The sequence below is a fragment of the Gobius niger genome, assembly GCF_951799975.1.
Source record: "Gobius niger genome assembly, chromosome: 1".
Lineage (NCBI taxonomy): Eukaryota > Metazoa > Chordata > Actinopteri > Gobiiformes > Gobiidae > Gobius > Gobius niger.
Genome location: NC_136852.1, coordinates 32,756,740 through 32,775,718, shown reverse-complemented (window position 1 = coordinate 32,775,718; position 18,979 = coordinate 32,756,740). Strand labels below are relative to the sequence as shown.

General features: G+C 43.9%; 1 protein-coding gene across 1 annotated transcript in view; it reads right to left on the bottom strand.

Annotated features, from left to right (window-relative positions):
* LOC306964918 (roundabout homolog 1-like) overlaps positions 1-18,979 on the bottom strand; it is a 461,783-nt gene that overhangs the window by 48,455 nt on the left and 394,349 nt on the right. Inside the window, 7 exon segments of the mRNA XM_079559087.1 lie at positions 6,902-7,023; positions 7,526-7,692; positions 7,778-7,946; positions 8,656-8,737; positions 12,360-12,565; positions 15,687-15,858; positions 17,443-17,567. Of these exon segments, the coding sequence (XP_079415213.1) occupies positions 6,902-7,023; positions 7,526-7,692; positions 7,778-7,946; positions 8,656-8,737; positions 12,360-12,565; positions 15,687-15,858; positions 17,443-17,567 (1,043 nt within the window).

Here is an 18,979-nt window from a genome sequence, read left to right as displayed (position 1 = left end):
AAACAGTGCCAAGTGGAAGAATGAGGCAAACATTTAGGGATTTTTTGACAAAATACAAAAGTGCAGGTCGATTATTCATCAAATACACATCATAGAGGAGGAGTTTAGTAATTTTTTTTTGTTACAACCAAGGTAGAAAACTAGGCTATACTATTCTTTTTCCGAAATCTCACAGCTTAATTTCATATTTCGAAAATGAAAGTCCAATACAAAATACAATAGTAGCTTTATGCTTTTGTGCACCTTCAAATTGAATCTACAAGAGCGAAGCGTTTGACTAAATAAGACTAAAGCCATAGCTGCATTATTGGTGAGGTATGGTTTGTTACACGAGCAAATGAGAATTTTCAAAACGCAGAGCAGAGCCAGCTCTTGTGAAGGAGAGGGACTGGAACAGTAGATACAGGCGGCCTCTCTGGAATCGCCCATACGTATATGGTCATATTTGAAGCAGTTGAGGGGGAAAACAAGAAAGAGAAAAATCAAAACTTACTCAAACTATTCAAAAACACTGCTGAATTATGAAGATGGTTTTCTACCCAATAAAGATACAAAGACATGGAGAGGAGCAAAGTGGTTCAACAGCCCATAATTACATAAATAACAGAGAATGCTAATGATGCTTCATGTTAGCATCATGCTACATGCTAATGCTAGCTAGCACTATCTACGACTGCAATCTTTTCACTTCTATTGAACAATCTGCTGTGAATAAATATCCATATGGACCCGATTTAGACTTGACTTTATTTGTATGTGATAGATACGTTTATGTTCTGCAAGAAAATGGCCAGAAAGAGTAAAAAATGTTTTCCTTCCCCCTCGGCGAGGCCACCCCCCTTCTATCTATGACACAAAACAAACCAGCAGCTCTATAGCAGTCTGTGTGTTCAAACTAGTATGTCTCGGCCTTCCCCATCCTGGTCGTCACTGGTGTCCTCCTGCAGACCCTCCATCCTCTCCTCCTGTCTCCGTGTGCACCATTTGGAAGAGCCATTTGCCCCGACCGCACTATGAGCTCATGGGCCAGAGGTTCCTCCAAGTCTGGGGCTGGTTAGACATGGGCCCTGGTCTCTTTACTCAGGCAAGTGGGCGACATCTTGTTTAGCGAGGTGGTTTCATCTTCAGCAGCACAAAATATTTCTTTTACAGCCTAAATAGATTAGAAGGAAAGTTTGTGATGACTGATTGATCATCATTTGATCATCAAACTAGTATTTCAGAAAAAAAATCTACAAATTCTTCAAATCCAAAATTTGAAATCGGTGGGAGGTGTAAGTGGAGACTTTTGCTTCTGGCATTACAGAGTGTTGTCGGGGGGATTCCGTGCGTTACATCGATACCAAGTCTGTCCGCTTGTGTGAATGGATTCGCATGGGAAACACTGCCTCGCACGACTCGACAAATAAACTTCTTTCTCTCTCTTCTAACCATATGTTCTAAAGCTGCTCATGGAAAACAGACCTGGAGCAGTGTTTTGTGTCATTCTTCCGTGTTTGAGTAATCCTGCATAATCCACTCTCTCCTTTTTCTTCGAGAACTGGCCGGATACTTTGTTTTGTACATGTGCTTTTCATATCAAGCTTCTGTGAGTGTTTCCAAAGCAGCAGTGGCTTGTAAAGATGTTTTCCATTGTCATCTGCCCTCCGTTCCAGCTTCAGGTGCTCTTCATTAGCCTGAGCAGTGTGCGAGCGTTTAGCACAGCACAATAGAGGAGGAGAGGCCACGAGGAGCCACGCTGGGAATGGATTTAAGCCTTTGACTGCTCTGATATTCTACTCACATGAACTGTAAACGCTTGCTGAGGTCATGAGGTGAAGTCCGGAAAGCTCCGCTGCACTTGTTTCGATCATCGCAGCACACTACAGTCTGTTCATTTTCCAGTCTATAGTTGGCAGCTTTGGTGCTCAGCTTCGCTCCTGAGTCCAGGCGTTTAGTATCCGGACTGGATTTGGGATGAATGACCTGCTTGGATCAAAATTCCCACACTTTTTCAGCGCAGAAATCTACCTTCAGACTTCCTCAAGGGTTGTTGTTATGGACATTTAAACATTTTGAACTGAACCTCTCCAGTGAGATACAGGCCTTATCTTCTGGCATGGCGTGCTACGAACAGCGCTGACCACAAGGCTTCCTCTTTGCTCTCCTCTTCTTCACATTAACATCGCTCGCAGGACAAACTACAAACTATTCCTCCCACTGTGAGTTAAACACTGTCCACGTCCCGAATACATCGATGGGCTCGCTCTAGTGCCAGTGTTAAAGAGTGCAGGGCAAACTCTACGCTTGGGGAGGGGCCGCTGCTGTGCGTAACATCGCCATGGGAGTCTGTCCGGCCACTTACTGCGCCTGATCTGAAGCTGAAGGTTTCACAGAGCGCAAAAGTCTAGTCAACAATCTACGTTTAGAAACACGAGATCAGGCCCAAAATGTTTAAACCCACAAAATCAATGAATTGCCTGACCAAAAGCAATGCGTGTCACGGGCATATTCCAAGAAAACAATGTCAGGATTGATCAAAATTGGTTCAGGGAGCATGAGATGGTTGGGCCTCCGCAGAGTCCAGGTCTCGATCCCATTGAGGATCTTTTGGATGTGCTGGAGAAGGCTTTGTGGAGTAGTAACACTCTCCCATCGTTGATACAAGATCTCTGTGAAAAACACGACACTGGATCTTTGGACATTACAGACGTCAATGCCACAGTTCTACAGGCGATGTTTTTTGTGCTCAGGCATTTTGATGATTTGAAAACCTTGAAAACACATTTACTCTATGGCTCTAAGACCACAGATACACTTATTTTCATGAACATTTATGAAACAAAAATATGAAGTAGTATTTTGCTGAATGTATATCAATGCAGCTGATTCTTGTTTTGCTTTTTATGGATTGTTTCACTTATCATTTATATCATTACACACACAAAAAAAAAGAAATCTAGTCAGCCAAAATACACTTTCCAGCAGGTCATTCCTCCATCTCTTGCTCTGTACATATTATTCGAGTACTTCTGATGATTGTCCGAAAATTTGGAATCAGTTATTTTTTCCCCCTGAAATTGTGCTGCCCTCCTCCTGGAACATTCCAAGTATCAGCGCTCAGTAATGGTTCACATTAGCCGGGACCATTCCACGTTTCCGAAGTCCATCCATCACACGGGGTTTTATGGGCAAAGGGTCGAGGGCAGAGCGGGGCAGGGGCGCGGTGGATCGGACATGTTCAGGCTGACGGATTTATGGATATAATGTGTTCCATAAACTCCTCATCCTATCTGTCATCTGCACTGTATTCACTGTCCCGCACAATGTTCCAAGCCTTTTACGGTTTCTCCAGCTGATGAGAAACACAAATGAACACTGTGTGGCAAAGGATGGTTGGGCTTCTTGGGAATCTCTTTGTATCCAGATGAAAAATGACATTACATTTAGTTTGACCCTATTAGACACAGGTAAATGTGGCCTCCTCAAGGGATAATGAGATAAAACAAGAGAAATGTAACAAACATGCATCTGAATAGGTCAGACCTGACAGTATATTTCCACATCCAAAACACATCTTACAGGTTTTCTTGTGTTTCATAATCTTCCACTATTGAAATAACTGCAGCGCATGTTTCCACATTTGTCAGAAAACAGTTGAACTGTTGCAGTTTAATAACCCTTTAATAGTTTGCTCAAACGTTTGGTAGAGCCCACTTTATCGAGTCATGTGTTGTTTCTAATTCTGCCTATCACTAGCATTCGGTTCAAGTTTTTAATACTCAAAATATCCAGGTTGGGCTTGTTAGGGCTGGTTTAGAGCAGGTTTGGCCCTGTTCCAACCTAGTTTGGACCAGTTTAGGGCAGTTTTGGACTGGTTTGGACCGGTTTAGAGCAGATTAAGACTGGTTCGGACCAGTTTAGACCAGGTTTGGACCCGTTTAGAGCAGTTTTAGGCTGGTTTAGACCATCTATGGACTGGTTTATGCTGGTTTTGACAGGTTTAGAGCTGTTTTGGACTGGTTTGGACCGGTTTAGACCAGGTTTGGACTGGTTTATGCTGGTTTTGACAGGTTTAGAGCTGTTTTGGACTGGTTTGGACCGGTTTGGACCAGGTTTGGACTGGTTTATGCTGGTTTTGACAGGTTTAGAGGTATTTTTCACTGGTTTAGAGGGTTTAGATCAGGTCTGGCTGGACTGGTGTGTGCTGGTTTAGATCAGGTTTGGACTGTTTTAAGGCAGGTAACTCAGAGGTGTAGGGAGCAACATTAAAGGGTGAAGTTGTCTTCACAAGTTGGCATTATGCTGCCTCCTACAGGTCATAATTAGGTTACCTTCTCATTCCTCCCTATAAATTGAGTTTTGGCCCAAACTCGTTTCTAGCTCTCACAATCCATCCTGCACACCCAAATTGATCAAGCAAATGAATCACGCCCGAGTGCAGCTTTGAGCGGTGGTAAAGTGAACCACCCCCAGAATACTTCTATCTTAAATCACTCAATTAAAACAAAACTAGAAACAAAACATGAAGACAATGCAACATGGTCTGTCTTCATGGGTTTAAAGTGCATTCTGAGATGGAAAAAATAAATTGACTCTACAACAAAATGTCAGATACCCCAGTTTTAACACAACAAATGAGGAGCACATTTCTAGTAAGATACAGTCAATAGGTTAGAGATATATCTTAAAGGAATATGAGAAATGAATGCAACAATGGCACAGTACAGATTTAAGGAAAGAAACTGCAGGTAACCAGGATGTTTTTGGGCATTCAGTAAATCACAAATTGAATTGAAAAAAAAAAATAAAAATAGACATCTTTCTCAAAGAAAACTACATTATTCTGGTTACAAATGTAGGCTACCATTTACCCTTTTGTGTAAAGAGTTAGTGTGGTCTATTTTTAATCTAGATGTTTTGGAGAAAACAAGCCAAACAATCTCCAAATTGTCCGCTGCTTCGAAAACACCCTCATGTCTCAAAGCCATTAACAGCTCTTTGCAAGACAGGCTTGAGTGGAGATCAGAACGAGTGCAGTGAAGCCGTCCAAACTTTAAAACCCCCGAGAAGCACCACCTCGTGATATCAGCGGGTGAGAGCAAGCGTTTGGAGCTCCAGGTATTGCTTCAACACCCTTTTATTACAAATACATTACTCTAAAAGGTTAGTTTACAAGCACAATGTTGGCCTTTTGTACGCTCTGGCATCAATCCTCCTGTGAATATCCAAAGAAAGCCGCGCTCCTCCCACCTCTCCTCCCACACATCTGTTAAACATTTGCACTTAAGAGCCGCCGCTGTTCGCCTCTTCCTCCGCACTTGTATTATATTAACAGCCTCAAGTGTTTTCAATCAGCACGAGGGCACAGGCTGGCACGCCTGGCCCCGCCTGGCCCCGCCTGCCCCCGCACTGCCCCCACACTGCCCCCACACTGCCCCCACACTGCCCCACTGTTGGAAAGATATTTCAGGCAGAATACTTGGGCACGGGCCAGATCGTGAGCTGTGCCAGACGCAGCGTGCTAAATGTGCCTCTTCTACAGCGCACAAAGACGTTGGCGCGGTCGTTCATCTGACGAAACGCTAAAGTGGGCGGATATTTACTGCCATTGTAATTATCAAGTACTTAAGGCGAGACGCTGCAGGTGAAAACTTTTTTTTGCAGTGGTCCATGCTGAGAGTTTTAGCTAGTTTTCTCCCTTAACGTTTTTGTTTTAATGTCAGACTAAAGAAAAGACCAAACCTCCCCTTTACGGAGGAGTTTTATGACATTTGTCCGCTAGTGAGCCAGAGATTTCCAAGAAGTAATTAACTAGTACACTTAAAGCAGTACTAAGCAACTTGTTTTCCTTAATACATCCTTTCCGTAGTCCCTCTGGGGTTAATACAAGTGTGAATGGGAGGATTGGGGGGTCTTTCATCTCCCCCTGGTGTCTCTGGCCAGAAAAAACCACAAGAAAAAGCTAACAGGCTAACGAGCAAAGCTAACTGCGGGCTCGCGCCACTTAAACAGTATTTACAGCCAAGTTTGAGTGAAAAAATTATCTCCATTGTGTAATTGGATGTACAATATCCAGAGCCGGTGCTGGCCCTTCTGGGGCCCTAAGCAAAAATCCACATGGGGCCCGACAGTTATTCGAAGAAGAGCGAACCCATTTGCGGTCAATAACAGTTCCACTGCAGTAGCCTATAGTGCAGGGCAGAGGTGGAACATAATGACCTCAATTCAGGCCCTGTCCCTCTATGTGAGTACCACTAACTACTAAGCCACTGTCAGACTGAGGTCTATTTCCCATTTCTAAAATGGTAAATGGTGACATGGGCCTCTAGGGGCATGAGTTACTTAGTTCTGCTTTAAGACAAAAACACTTGAAATGAGACAAAAAAGTCCAAAGTAAGAACAATCACTCTTCCATTGGCAATAACATAGTCCAAACATGCTCAAAATGCATGTTTGGACTAATTCAAGCACTATTAAGTATTTTTGTCAAGATAAGATTGCATTTTGGTTGCAGGTTGGGCTTTGAACCCAAAAAACTAAATGAAATTTGAATTTTTACTGTTTTTTTGTGTGCTTATAAATAGTGTATTACACAGCTAAACAAGACCCTAAATCCCCTCTGAGAAAATATTTGTAACTAACATAACACCAAAATATAACCACACATTTAAACCTGGCTCTATTCATTATTACATTTTTTTGCTGAAAAATATTGCCACTTCTTCCATTTTTATACATAAAATACCCTCATTTTACATGAAAACATAAAATGGCAGAAAATGTGCTATCCATTTTCTTGTCAGTAATGTTCAGCAGAAGTTTAAAATTGATATCTTTGTATTGCGAGTGCATCCATCGGCAGTAAATGGTGTAAAAAAATCGATCAGAAAATGTGAACGTGACTGAACGCTCCACTCACCGTCCACTGCACGCGCACCGATGAGGAGGACAGGATGGTGGGGTTGTGCAGGTGGAGGAGCACGTCTCCCAGCTCCTTCTGGATCTGCCGGTGGTCCACGCCCTGGCTCGTGGGAGGGATGTCTGCAAGCGAAGGCAGATCACATTATGGAGAGAGCTCAAAGATGTCTGAACAGGCCCCATCATAAACAACGAAATCTCAAAATCACACACACAGATTAACGCTGATTTACATTCAGCCTGAAGCCCTGGATCATCCCAGTAGGTAACTTGGCAAGGTCGTGAATAAACTCAACACAGGAATATCAATCTGGAATGGCTCCTGTTGAAACTATTTGGAGAGAAAATAGATATAGTGGGGTATTTGTTGCTAATTGGATCAAATGTGCCTTGTCTCAAAACATCAGCAACATAACAGCAATCAGATATTGAATGTTTAGTGTTTTCATGAGTCCTGTCTCATAGCTGTCATGTTAAGTGCTGATCAAAGTGCTTGTTATTGTCCTCAAAGTGAATAGTGTGTGAATGAGTGGTTTGGAAATGGCCGAGGGGCAGATTGGCTTCCATCCCTGCTGTGCCACTGTCCCTGGACAAACACTCTCCATCGGCCGATTCCCTCATGTACCTTGTGTCTTGACGGCGTCTGCGATGGGGCTGGGGTCGCTGAGGCCGTACGCGTTGGCCGCTCGCACCAGGAACAGGTAGACGGCGCTGGGCCGGAGTCCCTTCAGAACAAAGGTCTCTGTCTTCACATGATCCGCCAGCGTCTGCCAGCTGCTGCCCGACGCGTGGCTGTGGGCGGGGCAACGCGGTCAGAGACATGGACGTACAGTAGTTCACAGAGGAAAAGGGGATTTCTGCGGGCGGGCGTGGTTACCTGAAGGCCTCGATGACGTAGGAGGTGGGCGTGGCTCCGGAGTGCAGGTTGGGTCTCCAGGACAGGGTGACGGAGGTGCGGGTGACGTCGGTGACCTCCGGTTTGGACGGGGCCGAGGGGATGAGGGCTGGGTCTGTGGGTCTGTTAGGCTGGACTGGGGCTCCGAACTCTGAGGCGAGAGAGGAGAAGCAAACGGTGAATATTAGAGTCAAGTATTGTTCTGTTTACTAAAGGCTGCTCATGATGGAACATGGGCAGTAATGCAAGCTCAATGGAGGAGCATCAGCCACTTCTTTGAACACATAGTTTGGGGAAAATCATTTTTAACTGCACATCTGCCCGACTGGATGACAATACTGACAGCCAGAAGATACTACGTAACAAATATCAAAGGTAATTTGACAAAAGTTTACTTGGGATGCACTAATCCGATACTGGAGTCGGATATCGGAGCATTTTCTGGAGAAAACACAGGACTGAGTACGGATTCCAAATATTTAATACTGACCCGTTTTAACACAACTTCCACCAAGTAAAAGCTCTGAATCGAGAGAATTCAAACTTCTAGTTTTAATCTCTGTACACGTTCTTTTGATTGCCGCGCTATGCCCCGGCTAGCAGAAGTATGCCAAAGCCAGCGCAAACCAAGCAAATGGATCGAGTGAAACCCAAAATGATAAAGTAATGTCAAAAACCATGACATGTAACATCTTGTTTGCAAAGGGGACCATTCACAAGGCAACGACGTCCAAATGTTGCTTTGATCATTCTACTTCACTAAACTGAGCTGTGATCGCATTACATCGCAATTTACGATGTACAATGTTGACGTGAGACGTTTTTGCATGCTGCCAACTACAGTGTCAAACATTCCTTACCTTGCACCTCCAGGTGAGCTTTCCAGGACGCCTCTCCACTGGGTGTCGAGGCGATGCACGAGTACATGCCGGTGTCACTCAGCTGCACAAACACAAGAGGTGGAAATGGCAATAATTAAATCAAGGACCGTCAGTTCTGTCTCTCTCTGAGCAGCTGTCAGCTCTGGTAATCTCACTCTCATCTCTCTCAAACGCAAACACGGACAAAGCAGCTGCAAAGGCCAAGCGGCTGGTGATAATTCCAGTCAGAGGGAAAGATGTTCGCGGGATCATTCGCTAATTGGAGACCTTTTCTTCTCTGCCTTATCCCCCCGAGTGACAACCATGGAGGTGTGAGTTCCACTGTGCAACAGATGTGCTGAGGGCAGAGGCAGGCCTAACCTTGGGAAAACCTGTCCCTCTAAATGAAAGTACAGCAGGATTGCCAAGGTAATACTCTTCCTCTGTTGTACAGTACTGGTCAAAAGTTTTGGAATTACAAAAAAAGGTGAAATAGGTTTGTTTTGCTTTGATTACTGTGTGTTTGCACTTTTGATATTTTCTCAACAAGCTTCATGAATCACGATGTCGTCACAGAAATGGTTTTGACTTCAGAGACTGTTTAACCATTTCAGGGACAAGGACCTTATGAAGCTCATACAGAGCAGTTGGCTGAAGTCGCCTGCGTCTGGTTGGGTTCAACATGAACTCTCCTGTTATGTTATGGGTCAAATTGACCATTTTAAAGTTTGAAGATCTATGAAACTTCTTCTGCTTGCCATATTTAGTGTAATCAACATATAATATGAAAATGGTTCATCTCACATATTTGTAGCCACCCCCTGCATGTTTATATCACATAGATATTGTTCAGGTCACTTTGACCCGGCAGTCAAACTGGAGGTAAAAGGGTCAAAAATGTGTATGTATTTAATGTATTTCTTTCTTTGCAACTGTGAGACATATTTCACCCCAATCACACACACACAGGAACAAGCCGGCGCTGCTGGGATGGCAGTGAGTCGTGTGACTGACATCAAGTCCCAAGATCCCAACATCCCAAGAGTTCAATACCAGGATTCATGGGGCTCTTATTGTCCAGACCCAAACCCTTATTGTCCAGACCCTAACCCTTATTGTCCAGACCCTAACCCTTATTGTCCAGACCCAAACCCTTATTGTCCAGACCCTAACCCTTATTGTCCAGACCCTAATCCTTATTGTCCAGACCCTAATCCTTATTGTCCAGACCCTAACCCTTATTGTCCAGACCCAAACCCTTATTGTCCAGACCCTAACCCTTATTGTCCAGACCCAAACCCTTATTGTCCAGACCCAAACCCTTATTGTCCAGACCCTAACCCTTATTGTCCAGACCCAAACCCTTATTGTCCAGACCCAAACCCTTATTGTCCAGACCCTAACCCTTATTGTCCAGACCCAAACCCTTATTGTCCAGACCCTAACCCTTATTGTCCAGACCCTAACCCTTATTGTCCAGACCCTAACCCTTATTGTCCAGACCCTAACCCTTATTGTCCAGACCCTAACCCTTATTGTCCAGACCCTAACCCTTATTGTCCAGACCCTAATCCTTATTGTCCAGACCCTAACCTTAGGGCCATTGCTATTCCCGATCCCGTCAGACCTTGGATGCTAAGCAGGGAAGGGCCTGGTCGGTACTTGGATGGGAGATCGTTCGGGAACACCAAGAAGCATGGGGTGAAGGATGTGAGTGAGTGGTCGGTGGTGGTCAGAGGGGCCGATGGCACAGACTGGTTGCCTCGACCCCAGGGCAGCTGTGACTACAATAGTAGCTTACCACCACCATGTATGGAGTGAATGAATAGTGCGATGTAAAGCGTCTTTGAGTGTCCAAACTGATGCATTATTCCCATCTTAAAAACAACATCTTGGTGAAACATGAATGGAACACTGGATCTTTGGAGAACAACTGGACGCTGCTGAAGCTTTTTGAAACAATGCTGTAATCAAAGCTAAAGACCACATATTTTCTGTGTCCACTGTTCTTTTGGACTAGCAGTGTAAGTTTTATTGGCTGGGGAGAAAAAAAATAAAATATTTTTCTCTTCATTTTGTGGGAACCCAGCAAACGTTCTCTGCCCTAAATCTAGCTATAATGTCTTCTTTGGAGATGCTCGTGTTGTTAATGTTTCCACCAGATTAATGCCAATTTTGTGTGAGATGTCAAATAAAAAAAACAAGCAAGCATCTCGTTCTCTGAAAGGTCCTTTTCATATTCAAATCTTTTTTTTATTGGAATTTTTCTGTGGAACTTGGACAACCCTGCTATGATCCATCAAAATCCCGTTTCCCTAAATAGATGAAATGAAACCTTGCATCAAAGACCTCCTCATTCAACAGACTGACTTTGTACAAATTCATTTTGAAACATGATCATGTCTTCAAAACCTCCCAGCACCCAAAATAGATTCAATTACTCCTCGCATCAGAAGCCTCTTCATTAAAGCAATGGCAGGTTTGACTCTGACGACATTTTTATGGAAACCCACCATGCTCATCCCACCCGCCTGGCTCACCCTGTCCCGCTAATCAAACGCCCCCCCCCCGCCTCCCGCCGCTCACACAGACTGTACACTGCAAAGACTGACACGACCTGTGAACCTGGGACCGCCCCCCACTTCCAAACACGCCAGCACTCACGGAAATGACAGGGCACGGGGAGTGAGGGGGGGCGTGGGGGTAAGCCCGGGACGTCTGAGTGACTGACAGCTCCATGGAGGCGGGGTGGGGACCGGAACACGTGCTATTTAGTCAGCAGCAGCAGGGGGGAACCTCAGCGCTATATGTGATCCTCAAGGGCAATTTCAGACTCCACGTCATGTTTGAATGAAAGGAATAATCCACTTTCTGGAGTTTTTAATCAAGTTATAACATCCCGTTCATCAAAAACAAACCCACCTACAAGGGCCGAAACTCGAAGGTGATGATTAGATCACTTTCCACGCCAAAACAAAGGCCTTTAGAAGATATTTAGTATTCACTGCATGATCCGTAGGGATGCAACAACATTCAGTATTATGTTGAATCGTTCAATACGCTCTTCAATTCACAAATGTTTAATATGACTTGATTGATTGTAGATGTGCCACTAATAGCATTTTCAGACGTTTTCCTTTTCAAAGACCTAGGCTAAGCACTTGAATATTTTGCACTAGGGGTGTGTATCGCCTTGTCTCAGGCGATACAATAATGTATCCCGATACACGGCTCGCAATACGATATGATATATCCCGATACTGATGTATTATCTATCTATCTATCTATCTATCTATCTATCTATCTATCTATCTATCTATCTATCTATCTATCTATCTATCTATCTATCTATCTATCTATCTATCTATCTATCTATCTATCTATCTATCTATCTATCCATCTATCTAAACAGCTCAGAATAGCCATTACTCGTGGTTCTAGTGTGATTTAATGAGACATTGAAACATGGTAGAAGCTCTAAAAGAGTCACTTTTGCACTACACCTCAGTTCATTTTCTGTCTTTCTGAAGTTTGATGCTGATATCTGAAGAGCCCCACAGAGACACCTTTAGAAAGAAGCAGGCGTACTCACACATGCTGAGTTTGGGTAAAGAGATCATTTGGATCAAACTGGAGATCGCGATGCCAGCTCTGGCCAGCTCTGGCCAGCTCTGGCCTGCTCTGGCCGGTCGGCCCGGGCTCACCTTGGCGTATCGGATCTGCAGCGCTCCCGTCTCCTGCTGCTTCACCCTGGAGTCGTGCGTGGACACCAGCGCCCCGTCCTTCCTCCACAGGATGGTGGGGGTGGGGGTCCCCGAGGCCTGGCAGCTCAGCACCACCGTCCCGTCCACCGCCACCGTCTGGTTGGTGGGGCCCTGGCGGATGACCGGAGGGGGGCGGTCCGACACCACTGGAGAACAAGTTATCATAATATTATTTATTATCACAGGACGCCGTTTTCATTTCTGTAACGGGATTCCAAAGTGTGTCTTTTAACATTCATTGTATTATTGAGATGTGTTAAGAATGTACAATTTAGCCTGTTCTCTTCTATCACCAAATACAAAATCCACATAAACAAGAACAAAACAAGAAAGGGAGAAAAAACAAAAGGATTCCATGTTTCTATACCATGTTTCACAGAATATCCAGTAAATCCAGTCCTGTGCACTTCACCCTCTGACCTCGCACAGGTTTTAGGAAGAGTCTTCAAACATTTCTTTGGAGAAGAGCCTTTGCAAAGGACCATCTCTTCAGTTTATTGAGCCTTGTTTATGAATATTTTCTGAAGAAAAAGTTCAAGAGTACCGCTTTAAACAGTTTCTGGAGAATGGTCCCATTCAAAAAGAGTTTTTAGAAAAGACGTGCCCCAAATGTACCAACGTTATACAAAGAACCACTGCCCCTCAGTGTCAGGGCATTTACATCACACTGACACACCCACTGAACTTACATATATGGGCATGAATCATGTACCCACTCTCTGAAGCAATTGTACTTTCTCTAATGTCATCACCAAGTACTTTTGACTTATTCTTGAGTAATATTTTATTAAAATATAAATATGCTCTTGCCTCAGAAACATATCCACAATGAGTTTATTCTTTGTTTATTATACATTTGGCTTAATTTTCTTAAGACCTTTTCTTGAAAATAATCTCTCAGTTTTTTTGCCCTATTACATATGATAAAAAAATCTATATTTGCTTAAAAAATAGTATATGTAAATGAAATAATTTGTAGAAATGTGTTATCCACTATGAGAGAAGAATTCGAATTTTTGGGTTAATTTTGACTGTGAGGATATTCTAAGAGTCCTCTTGCCCAGAATCTTTGTGAGAAGAACTTTAGAACAAACGTGTGTAAGAACGTGTCTGACTTTATTCTCTTAACTTTATTCTTCTACTTTTAGTATTGTATTGTATTGTATTGGGTATTTTACTGTATATCTGGTGTTGGGTCCTGATCGATTTTAAACTGTGCTGTCAATCGCTTTGTAACATTGTTCAGAAACATGCGATGAAACAACCAAAGGATCTAAACCTGGGTGAGATTTTGACGAGGCAACAACGAAATGAGCCAATTTTAAAAATGTCTTCTTTAAAGAACAATCCCTGTCAACCTGGAGAATAAAGTGAACATTAACGTTGTCCAAACTCAGCCCTGGAGAGCCCTAAATCCCTCACACTCCATTATTCCGCTCATTTGTATTTCCGCGCCCTCCCCCTCCTCCTCTGTTGTTATAATTATGTATGGCTCTGCTGATGGCCCTTTCTGTCCTCAGCCCTGATATATACCGGCCACCTCTGCTCTGCCAGGACCCATCAAATGAATACTTCACGTTGTAAAGGCAACACACGGGGATTTATATGACAGCGCAGATGGCCAGTTTCTGTCTGCGGCTTAATCACTCTTTGTGCCTGTGCAGTTAATAGCATATTGTCGGCGTGACCTGTAATTACCAGACATGCTTTAAGTGCTTTAACGCGAGCTTTACAACAGTTATTATCAACCAGAGAGCGAGCCAGGAGCTTACAAGAAAGAAAAAACTAAGGGTTACTTTGAATAAACTTTGCTCAAAGCTCAGTTTTACAGACATTCTTCACAGACGGTGTTTTCATGCGACGTCGTGCTTCCGTATTATTCTCCGGAAGCAGCGTGGCTTCTGTTACGGGTTCCAGAGAAAGCCTATGGGACGATTCAGCAGATCTCTAGCTAATAAATCAGTATTTTTAAATGATGTGTTAAATGATGTCTTCAAGACTTCACCAAAAATCTCTTCAAAAAAGTCTTCAAACTTAAGTAGAGACGCTGATGACTTTCCTTGACCAGTGATGTAGTGTGCATGGTCCAGGAGAGCTTCTCTGTGATGTGCACACCCAGGACCTTAGTGCTGGTCACCCTCTCCACTGCAGCACCGTTGATTGTTAGAGGAGCATGCTGGAAAGTCCACAACAATCTCTTTTGTCTTCTCCACATTTAGAGAGAGATTGTTCTGTGTGCACCACATGGCCAGACTGCTCACTCACTCCTGTAGTCTGACTCGTCTCTGTTGCTGATGAAGCCCACCACTGTTGTGTCGTCTGCAAACCTGATGAAGAGGTTTGAGTCGTACTTTGGAGAGCAGTCATGGGTCAGCAGAGTGAACAGGAGGGGGCTCAGCACACAGCCTTGGGGAGCGCCCGTGTTCGGTGTGATGGTTCTGGAGGACACGTACAGCCTGTGGTCTCCCCGTCAGAAAGTCCAGCAGCCAGTTGCACAGTGATGTGTTGATCCCCAGGTGGAGCAGTTTGTGTATTAGCTGCTGTGGGATGATAGTGTTGAATGCTGAGCTAAAGTCTTAAAACAGCATTCTCACATAGGAGTCCTTTGTTGAGCGATTGGACCGATAAGCAGACTGGTTTGGGTCCAGGGCGGGAGGGAGAACAGACTTGATGTGGTCCATGACGAGCCACTCGGAGCTCTTCATAAGAATTGGAGTGAGTGCTACTGGGCGGCAGTCGTTAAAGCAGGAGGGGGGTGACTTCTTTAGCACTGGAATGATGGTGGTTGCTCTGAGGCATGTTGGAACCACAGCCTGCTGCAGAGATGCGCTAAAAATGTCTGGGAAGACTTCAGTGAGTTCATCAGCGCAACCTTTCAGCACACGACCTGGTAAAATCACCTTTAGAAATGTCTCAAAGGTGACTAAAACTGAAAGCATTTTTGTCCAAAAGGCTAAAGGCTAAAACTTATCCAGTATGTCCCTGGCTTAAGATTTAACTTTGGGCCTAATTTCAGAGTAAAAGTATCACAGAAATATGCACTTATGAGTCAAAAAAGAAAAGCAGAGATCTGGGCCCATCGGCACCACACAGTCTCCCCCCAGACCGACCACATGCACTGGGCCAAGACCAAACACGGCCACAGTTTGGATGAAATTATAGGATCGGAAATCAGTCCGGGCCGATTAGTACCATTACATTTGTCTTCTTACAGACTCTGCTCCTAATCTCAACACTTTGATCGCCGTTTGACCTGAAGGGCCTTACCGTCAGTGACCTCCAGCAGGGCCTTGGTGATGACGCTGCCCGCGATGTTGAGGGCCTGGCAGCTGTAGTAGCCCACGTCGGAGCGCTCTGCGGCGGTGATGGTCAGGTCTCCGCTCTGGGACACGGAGAAGCGGCTGGACGGCTGTGGAGGCTGGTACGAGAACAGCAGGTTCTGGAAAAGTCACAGACAAGGGGGAAAAAAGGCCGTTTGATGAGATGCGACCAGTCTGCTTTCTTTTTAGGTACAGTTATTTAATTTTTCTTGAAATACCTTTGTAGCTCTACTAAAAAAATCAATATATCATATCATAATTTTTCTAAAACCTATAAGCATAAACATCACAAACATGTTAGCTTCGAGCCTGTTCTTACTAATGCGTGTCCGAACCTGGTTGAATTGAGTGTTCAGCGACGCCAGTCCTTATATTAAAGTATGGCGTGGGATGGTCTGTTTCATGGCATTTATATAATTTCTGTGGTTTCTCCATCATTAACATGTTATACGATGATGTTCAGTGGCTATTGGATATGTTTCCGACCCACATAAGATAGAACTTTATTGATCTCACAACAGAGAAATTCACTTGTTACATCACCTCTCAAGAGGGGCAGCAAACAGGCTGGAAAATGTGCAATCAAGTACTGTAAATGCACTAATATAGGCCTTTAGAGACAGGCCTTTATTTCTCTATTGGAGCAAAACGGACGACCAGGAAAATGAAGAAAAACGAGATTTGTGTCCATTTGCACCTAAAATATTAGGTTCATTTATTAATTAACATTTCAAACCCTCTTCCAGCGGCTGGAGCATTGACGCCTTTTATTTTGTCGGGACAACAGGAAGTGTTTCGTTGCTGTTAGCGGAGCTTTGACATCAGTGTCACTGCAGGTTTCTGTTTCGTTTTTACCGCGGACCGGATTATTTGTTGTTATCTTGTGTAAAAGGCGAGACGGAGCGTTTGTGTTCGTGATCGAGCATAAAAGACCCGAGAGAAGACGAGACGCTCGCGTTGATGGGAGGAGTTATTTTGAGGCGTGGGACTGACCTGCACACGGAGCAGCTGGACGTGCTTTGAAGATGCGATGGTGACTTTATTAAAACCCTGGAGGGTCACACAACATTTGTTGCCCTGTTTCCACAAATAGTCACAGGAGGTTTGAAAAGTGGCTAAATCTGTGTGAAAGTTACGCTCGGATCAGCTCCTCCGCAGCGTCCCCATCGGCCCGGGTTCCCGTTTGTTTACTTCCTGCACGTGAGTTTTCATTTACACCAGTATGAGACAAAATCCTAACATGGGGAATATTTCTACTGCTATAGTTTCTAATAAAAGCCCCGGCCTGTTTTAGAGACCGGCTTTAATTTGCCTCCGCCAGCCGCGAACCCGGCCACTGTTAGAGACCCGGCCGCTAATGGAATACAGGCCAGTATTAGAGAATTTACGGTAATTGTAAAAAGGGGTATCTTATGCCTCACTTAAATGTGGTTGATGGTGGACAACAGCTGGAAACATCTGGATCATTACAAACAAATTACTTTTTGTGAGATGTCGACATCTGATATTGAACATTTTTGCGACACAGAATCTGATAATGGCATCCATTTTTTCTGTGTCAGGCCAGGCTTTTGTGCTATGTGGATTTTAACATTTTTGATATTGGACAAGGCGGGAAACGTTATGTAACTGAGCTGACTGAGAACGACATCGAACAATAAAACAAACAATTCCAAATAGTCCATATCCCAGTCCTCCTTTACCTGACTGCCCTCTCTCTGCCAGAAGATGGCGGGCTGCGGGTTCCCCGTGGCCTCGCACTGGAAGGTGACCGTCCGGCCCACACCCACCACCTGGTTCCTGGGCCGGACCACGAATGCCGGCGGCACTGGGGGGTGAGCACAGACACAAGTTAGACACACATTAAGTCACGAGGACAAAAGAACCAGGGCATTTGAATGGCGGGCGGGCGCTGGATGGGTCTGTGCCGCCACATTTGCATGTTGGTTCAGCAGGACGGCGATGCTGGGATTCAGAGCAGGTGGAGGGGAGGCGAAGGCACGCTCCCGGACCCTGGTTTGCATTTAGGATGGACCATTAATATTTACATGGCAATGGGGAATGAACTCAAACCATCTGTGCACGCTCCTTTATGATGCGTGAACATACTGGTTTGAACATCGATTCAACAGACGCTGTTCATTGATCGACCTGGACATCTGATTATTCTTTGTGTATTTTCAGTTAATCTTCATTCAATTAATATTCGAACAAACTATTTTCATACAAATCATAATTATACAAACTGCTTTCCTGATGACACATTTGGGTCATACCTAAATAGCTCAGTATCACGAGGAGCAGACATGGTGTTCTCCATACGCACTTGTCACTAAATGTGGAAGTGATTATTTGGTATTTATAGTGCATCAGTAAAAGCTTATCCTTGGCTTGTTTAACGTCACACACTGGAACATTTTGGATTGGCCAGAGCGTTCCAGCTGAATAGACTTGTATGTAAACAAAACGGCTAACGCTACAACAGTAAGCTAATAAGACGTTAACATTATATGAACGATTCTCCACAAACGTAGGATTCAAAACAAGGCCGTGACAGAAAGTAGAGTTCACGTCACTGGTGCATTGGTTTTGTTAAAGCTTTATCATTAGTTGCACTTTTTGTTTTTGCTGTGTCTGTCTTTATCTGTATCTGAACTCGCAGCACTCTGGTCATCTCCGAGTTTACATGTTGGAATCACCACATCGAGCGACGTTCCAAGGCATGTTACATTTACCAGTTACCAGTTGCCTGGAACTGGCAGCCTACCATTGTTTTCAAAAATATAAATATCTGTAATAAAACAAATGCTTGCGCTTTATTCTTTATATTGGTGGAATGTTATGCAGTAAAGTGGCTTTAAAGGTACTGTGCTGAATTGTTAAAATCATTTTTTTAGTCAATGTCAATGAAGACAAAATTCTAACAGTCCTTGTTAGAATGCTGCCTTCAAAGACTTTATGTAAAGAAATAAGCTGCTCCGTGCATATTTTAAACCGTAGTAGCTGTAGCACTGATGCTAAAACCATTAGCTCTGTGTATGCTAGCAGTTGTGGACATTATTGGGTCACTCTGCTTCCTAAAAAAACAAACTTATAAACTCAAAGAATCAGAATCTTTCAAATGTCTGGAATGTTTGAAAAAAGAAGTTTTGAAATGTTTGAACCACTACTAACAAAACTTAGCCATCTCTTTTAGTTTAGCTTTAAAAACAACAACAACAACAACAGACTCACAGGTTC